This window comes from Chinchilla lanigera, unplaced genomic scaffold (genome assembly GCF_000276665.1).
Source record: "Chinchilla lanigera isolate Chin_1 unplaced genomic scaffold, ChiLan1.0 scaffold00066, whole genome shotgun sequence".
NCBI classification, from domain to species: domain Eukaryota; kingdom Metazoa; phylum Chordata; class Mammalia; order Rodentia; family Chinchillidae; genus Chinchilla; species Chinchilla lanigera.
The window spans coordinates 5,374,900-5,382,519 of NW_004955467.1; the positions used below are offsets into that span (position 1 = coordinate 5,374,900).

The following is a 7,620-nucleotide window of genomic DNA, read 5'->3' on the forward strand; positions in this document are numbered from 1 at the left end:
TGTCAGCACAGGCAGCAGGAATCCTGCTGCAGACTTCTCCGGAGCTCCACCACAGCCTGTACTGTCAGGGGAAGAACGGCTTCCAGGGAGTCTCTGCAGGTTTTGTGCAAGGTCCTCCTAGTTTACAGCTTCCAAGTGGCTCTCATGACCCCAGTCCATAGGACTTCTGACTCCTCAGGCTTAGTCTGCATTCTCATGTTCTCCGAGTCCTTGTTCAGCAGCTGCTCCTCTGCTGACTCTGAACCTTTCTGGTTCTCAATGGCAGGAGCAAGAGTGACCCATTGCATGGCATGTATTCCCAGGGGTTTTTCCATGTTTGAATGATTCACCCACGTCTGTGGGTGGGCATCTGCAGCTGGTGCATGGTGGGCCAATTGTGTCATTCTTTCTCTGTGTCATGGTTGTTCTTAATTGAGCGGCGGCAGCCGGCCTGAGGGCTGGTGTGCAACAGTGCTCGCCAGTGCATGGCTCCCCCTGTGCCGGGGGGCCTCCTTCCGGGCACCTATGATGCAGGGAGCGAGCCAGCTGGAAGACCAGTGCTCCCCACCCATGGCTCCCCGTGTGCCTGGGCCCCTCCTTCTGGGCGCCTTTGAGGCAGGGAGCCAGCTGGTCCGAAGACCCCGAAGACCGGTGCTCCCTGCCCTTGGCTCCCTGTGCACCAGAGGCCCTCCCTCCGGGCGCCTATGAGGCAGGGAGCGAGCCAGCCGGAAGACCAGCGCTCCCTGCCCGTGGCTCCCTGTGCACTGGAGGCCCTCCCTCCTTTAACAGCTTTTAATATTCTTATCTTTTGTTGAGTTTCTGGGATCTTGATTACTATATGTCTGGGTGTAGATTTATTTTTGTTATGGTTAACTGGAATTCTATATGTCTGCTTCTTTTTCCATGCCTGGGAAATTTTCTGCTATTATTTCTGTAAATAGTCTTTGTAAGTCATTTGTGTTGACACCTGCTGTTTCATTAATACCTATTCATCTTACATTGTTTTTCTTTGCTTCGTCTTGTAATTTTTGAATTGTTATTTCCTGGTTCCTTGTTGTTTTTTAAGAGATCCTTCCTTTCATGTTTGTTAGTGGCAATGTTGTCTTCAAGGTCTGAATGTCTATATTCAGCTTTGTTCAGGAAGTTTTGCCAGCTTTTGATGGAATTTTTAATTTCCTGGATATTTTCTTGAATCTGTTTCATACATTCTAGTTCTTTTCTGTATTGCTCACTCAAGGTTTCCATGAGTTGTCTATGCTCCTCTATTTTCTTATCAATGTCTTATTTGGATATGTTGAACAATTCTTTCATTGTTGCTGTCATTTCTTTTTTTACCTGAAAGATTATTTCTGTTCTGATATGTTCTATGGTGTGACGGAGTTGTTTCTTTACTTCAGTTGTTATCATTTCAGAAATTTCAGGTGTATGACTTCCAGGCTTTTCTGAGTTGATATCTCCTGGACTTGTTCTGGGTGGTGTGGAGGTTTGAGGGTGCATTTTGCTCTTTATTTTGTCATTTTTGAAGATTCAACAGTTGGCTGGAGCTCAGCCTCACTCCCATGATTGTGTGGGAGTGCAAAGGTGAGGGTCTGAAGAGCCCCAGTGCTCACTGCGGCTCCTGTGCTCATGTGTGGTGGCAAGGTGGGCTCCTAGATGCTCACGAAATTTTCTTGCCTTCAGTTGTCTCCCAGGGCAGTGGGGGAGGGGAGAGGGAGGTTCACTGGAGTTCTTGACTCTGTCTGGGGTTCAGCCCAACTTCCACAAGGGTGGAGGAGATGTAGGTTGTGGTCACCAAGGCTTCAGATGTTGCCCAGGACCCAGCCAGTTCCCATGCCAGAAGGGGAGGGGTGAGGGTGGAGTGCCTGAGGCTGCTGACTCTGTCTGGGTTTCAGCTGGGCTCCCATGGATGTGCAGGTTGTGCTGGGAGTGACCACTGAAGTCCTAGAGGGTGTCTGGGGCTCCACCTGCCTCACACACTAGTGGGGGAGGCACAGGGATGGCTCACCAGGGTTTCTGAAGATGTCTGAAGTTCAGCACAGCACCTGCAGGCATGCTGTGTGTGCAAGGAGTGGCCACTGCGGCCCCAGAAGGTTCCCCGGGGCTCTGCTTGCCTTGCACACTGGATGTGGAGTTGCAGTGGCAGCTCACTGGGGTTCCTGAAGATGTCCGGGGTTCAGCCCAGCACCCACACGAATGCTAGGGGTGTGGGGAGTGGCTGCCAAGCCCTTAGAAGGTGATTATGGCTCCCCCTGCCTTGCATGCTGGTTGGGGAGGTGTGAGGGTGGCTCCTCCTACTCTCATTCCTTACCAGCTTAGCTTTCTCTCTTCCATACACCTAAAATCCTTCCCTTCCCTGAATGCTGCTGCCCTCCCCTTGGACCTTCATTTTGCCATGAAGCCCTTTCTCAGATGATTTCTTCTACCTACTTCGTTGTGCTTCACAAGCTGGACTCATAAGAATTCCCCACATGCTGGTTGCCAGGCTCTACAATAGACAATGAGTGGCAGGACTGGCCAGTGGAGAACCAATATGTGTCATGATAAAACCTGTAGTAGTCTGATGACTGGGCCAGTTTTAGGGACTGTCCTAATGAGACTGGGTTTCCTGAGAGCATTTTAAAATGGGGATTATTCTTCTGCCTTCCAGTTCACGGAAGGACAGAGAAAAAGGTCTCAGTTACTTTTGGGGTACTGTATTGTCACCTTTTGGAAGTTCACCATATTGTGATTGCTCTCCTTAGCTGACCCTCTGCTCAAGCCAAAGCAGATAAAGCCTTAGTTTTGGGCTCCTCTGCTCTGTACCTCTAAGGACTCCCTGTCCCTTGTTGTCACCTACGTTAATCTAGCCTTCCTCCAAAGCCCATCAGATGACTGCACCTCTTCTCTGGGGCCATTCCTTATCTCAAAGGACTGTTCTTCTTTTCCTCTCTGCCTTCTCTCTATATGGTACCTTATAAGCAATTGTATGTTTGTGCCCCACCTCCAATGTCGTGGAAGAGAAGGCTCCACTTTCTGTCTCATTTGCATCCTCTAGTACAGAGTGTTGGGACTTGTTCAAAGAGCTCATCAATCAACATTGCTTGAACTAGACTGAGAGGAGAGCAACTCCACCATGCCTTTCATCTTTGCCCAGCATGCTGAGTCATGACACAAAACCATGGTGAAGGTTCTCAGGAGAAAATAAGTGAATGAACTGGAAGGTGAATGGGTAAATAGACTGCTCAATTGCAAGGACTCAATAAGCTAAGATTGCAGCAAACCTACTCAAGATAATTGCTAATATATACCTGCTTACTGCTGTAATAGTAATGCATAATATGACAGGCAAAGACCTTATTTACATTTGAGATTATCCTGTTGAATTTTATATTTCATTTGATTACAAGTGGGTGCAGAATTTGGAAACATTACCGAACACTGTCAGTCTTCAACATCCCATTTCTGTGTCATTTTTTTCTTATTTCCCTCTACCCATATTTGGGGGAAGAGGAAATTAAAAGATTAAAAGAAAACCTCACTAGCTGGGCAGGGTAGCACATGCATGTAATCCTAGTTACTTGGGAGACTGAAGAAGGAGAATTACAAGTTCAAGGCCAGCCTGGGCAACTTAGTGAGACCCTGTCCCAAAATAAAAAATAAAAAGGGGTGGAGTATATTTCATTGATAGAGTATCTCTGGGTTTACTTCCCAGCATTGCAAATACATAAGCAGTTTCATAAAAGTTTCCACTAACACAGATATTTAAAGACTTAAATTTCATAGTTTCTATGTGTCTACATGTGAAAAATTCACAACTGTTTTTCCTACACACATGGCCATGGTTGTAAAACACAAGAATAACACATGAAGATAACACCATGTTCCACAGCTAGAATTCCAGGGCTTGTCTGAGCTTTCATTGTCAGCTACAAAACTGGATTCTTAATTTCCCTGTCTGGAATTATAATTCTTTCTCTTTTTTTGTCACACTGGGTCAAACCCAGGGCTTGGTGCATTCTATTTTTTTTTTTTTTTTGATGGGGTCTCACTATGTAGTTCACGTTGTCCTTGAACTCACTATGTAGCCCAGGTTGGCTTCAAATTTGCAGCAATTCTTCTGCCTCAACCTCCTAAGTGCTGGGACTATAGGCGTGCACCACCATGCTCAGCTGTGTGTTCTAGGCAAGTGCTCTACCACTGAACTACATCCCAAGCTCCTGATTACAATTCTTTTAATAAGCATGCCAGTACTAAAGGACAACATTCACTTCCCTCAGCTCCTAACAAGCAGTAAGGTGTTCCATTTACTTGTCATGCAGGGAACAATCCTGATAAGCTCTGTGCTGGGCACTTTACATCCTCTCATAGTGAATATAGTGAACTTGTTTAAGTAATTACTAGAATACTAGATTCTCTGTTTGCTCAAAAGAAATGCTAGAGCTGTGCAATAGCTTGGTTCTTTTAGATAACTTCATGCTCAGACTTTGGTTTTTGAGCATTTAAGTTGCTGTAGAACAGTTGTTTCCCAGCTTCCAGGTTCCATGGGTGCTCCCTTTGACAATGCCCCTCCTTCCCAAGACCTCTGTTACCTTTAAGCCCAGGTCCAGCTCCTTCAGTGAGCGCTGAATCTCTCTGGTGAGATTGTTCATCCGCTCACATTCCTGCAAGGCAACCACAGTGTAGGGGGTGTGCTCTTCCACTTTGCTCATCAGCTCTGGGATGTTAAACTCCTCTGTCACTCGTTCCAGGATTTCTTCCAGAAGGGCCTTGACCTGCCACATAGCAGAATGTAGAGTTAAGAAGGGAACTCTGGTTCTCCTGGAGGACTCCACCTTTCCTGTATATGGCCTTAGAGATGCTTTCATCCACCACCTGCTGCAGTCCACCCACATCACCCAGCCATGCTTCTGCCTGCTTATATAAATTAACTAGGTCTGGGGTTGAGGACTTAGCATGGGAGGGATGATCCCTCCAGGCTAGCCAGCTTCTTATTACTTCTGTGACCAGCTTGGAGAGATGAACACAGGTAGCTTTCTAAGAACTGGGGTTGACAAGCTTACAGACTGACCCAGTTAACTGTGGAGATCAAACTAGAAAGCCATGAGTAGATAGTGGCCTAAGATGGCCCTTGTGAACCATGTGAAGCTGAAGTGATGAGAAGCAGTGTCCAGAGCTATGCATAAATTGTGTCTCCATGGAACATTGCAGACGTTTTCTTGTCATTTTCTAGACAATACACTATAACAAGTATTTACATAACATTTACATTGTACTGGTTGTTACAAGTAACCTAGGGATGATTTAAAGTAAACAAGAAGATGTGCATAGGCTATAGGCAAATATGCTCTTTTGCATAAGGACTTAGTGTGAATTTTGGTATCTCATTATCACATGTATACATACGTGTGTGTGTGTGTGTGTGTGTGTGTGTGTATCCTAGAAGCAAACCGCCATGAATACTGATAACACACACACACACACACACAAATACACATATAGTTCTGTGTTTCCATGAGGCAATACTGCAGTTTCTGTCCTTAAATTCTGCAAGAGGCACTGCCATCTATCATGTTCACCTTCCCTTCTACCCAAGATTCAGTTTCCCACACAGACTGTCAGATAATTAGACTAAGGGAGCTAGAACAATCAGGGTCTCGCTGCTGGAAAATTGGAATTGAAGTGCAGAGATTCTGGGTTATTTTGGGGTAAGCACTTGGAGGCTGAGTCTGCCATTTTGGAGTAAATGAATAAGCCCTGGAGGTCTGTCTGCAGAGAAAGAAAAATGAAACAACACGCAGACATAATAGGCCACACGGCCAGCAGACCCAGATGTGGAGAGGGTGTGTGAGTGAGTGCCAGGCCTTCCTGGAGTCTTGGGAGCTGAACTCTAGACATCTTTGTGCACAGTGGTTGCTCTTGTTTATCACTGCTTTCACCTTTTTCTAGGAACAGGTCTCTATCTCCTTTGAGAAATTACCTCTTCCCTATTATTTTGGGGTACAGTCTCAGGATCCCTCCTCTCCTGACCCAAGTTAAGTCAATCAGATCATTTTCCTGAGGGAGATGGAAGTGCCCTGGAAGGCCTGTCTGCTATTCCTTCTCCCTGGATCCTAACGCCAGTGTGATCTTTGTCCTTCTGTATGTCGATTCCTGTGATATAGTAAGCTACTTCCTGCCTAGTTTAGCTACAGCAGTGTCTCTTGCTTACAACCAAAGGGCCCAGACTGAACTAATATAGTTCTGCTATACTTTGCTCAGGTGAAGGTGAGAAAGTTTTAGACCTCAAGTTTTTTCATCTGTAAAAGTTTCTCTTTCTAGCCAGCTCCTTCTTCCTTGACCCCCAGGTTTGATGCAAAGATCAAATCAAACAAGCTGATGAATGTGACAGTGTCTGAAAGCTATAAAGAACTACCTAAATGTACAGGATGATTAATATTCACCTTGCCTCACATTGTTAGCATACAATACATTCTCCAGGAAAAGAGCTGATGTTAGAAAAAGAAACTGGAAACCCATCACCCCATCAGAAATGGGTCTCTGGTGCTGTCATAGCAAAAACTGGAATGGAATTTTAATGGTACCTGAAGGCAGCTGCCCAGATGGAAGACAAATGGCTAAATTTATATCATATTTCTGTCTGGACTTGGACTTAAACAGCTCTATATCAGTCAGCTGCCATTTGGATGTCACAAAAAGAGGAAAAGATAGTCTGGAGGTATCCTTCCAAAATACCTCAAATGTGGGGATGCAGAGTTCTGTCCTGTCTGTGATCAGGCTGGGAGGGGTTCGGAGGCCTGAAGAGGAAGAGGGTGAAAGCAGAGGTAGCAGGTTATAGACACGCACAGGAATGCCTTTTACTCAGGGGGCCTCAGGGGCCCCTTCAGGTAGGAGTAGGGTTCAAAGGATGTGATCTATTTTATTTCCATAAGCAAATATCTCTGCTTCTTTTCTTTTGTAAAAGTAATACATACCAGAAGAATCACTACAGATACATATGATAGTAAAAGCAAGATCCTCCCACAATTTTAACTTTTCCACCAAAGAGGGAAAAACACTGTCGAACTATTAATTTCTTGGCTTACATTCCTGCAGATGTCTTTCAATGAACATAACTCTATCTCCTGATCACCAATCTATATATCCACCCATAATTTATTTATTAATTATCCATTTATTACCATCTGTCTACCCATCTATCATATTGATTGTGTTTTCTCTCTCATATCTCTTACTTTTCCAGCTGGCTGTTTTCACCCATAATAAACAGAGAATATATTTCCTTGTTATGACATATGGACTTGCCTTATTCTTGCAGTATTATTTCACTTTTGGGGAAGATACTGGGGATCAAACTATGGGCACTCTAACACTGAGCTATACCCTAGTTCTTTTTTTATTTTGAGACAGGGTCTGACTAATTGCTCTGGCTGGCCTTGAACTCGTGATCCTCCTGTCCCAACCTCTCAAGTAGCTAGGACAATAGGTATGTACCACTGTGCTATCTTTTAGCTCACTATTTTGATGTCGTGATTTATTGAGTCATTTCCTTTTGTCTGCTTACTATTTTTACTGCTACAAACAATTCTGCAAAAAAATGCAAATATAGTAGAAAATTTGTATGATTTTGAGTATTTCCATTGGCTGATTTCTTTTTTTTTTTTT

At 44.7% G+C, this 7,620-nt stretch overlaps 1 protein-coding gene across 6 annotated transcripts in view; it reads right to left on the reverse strand.

Annotated features, from left to right (window-relative positions):
* Nucleotides 1-7,620, reverse strand: part of Dnah9 (dynein, axonemal, heavy chain 9) — a 319,645-nt gene that overhangs the window by 17,400 nt on the left and 294,625 nt on the right. For all 6 annotated transcript variants that reach the window (XM_013522070.1, XM_005399351.1, XM_013522071.1 and 3 more), the window contains one exon: nt 4,548-4,730. In XM_013522070.1, coding sequence (XP_013377524.1) covers nt 4,548-4,730 — 183 coding nt within the window. The remainder of the gene's footprint in view (nt 1-4,547; nt 4,731-7,620) is intronic.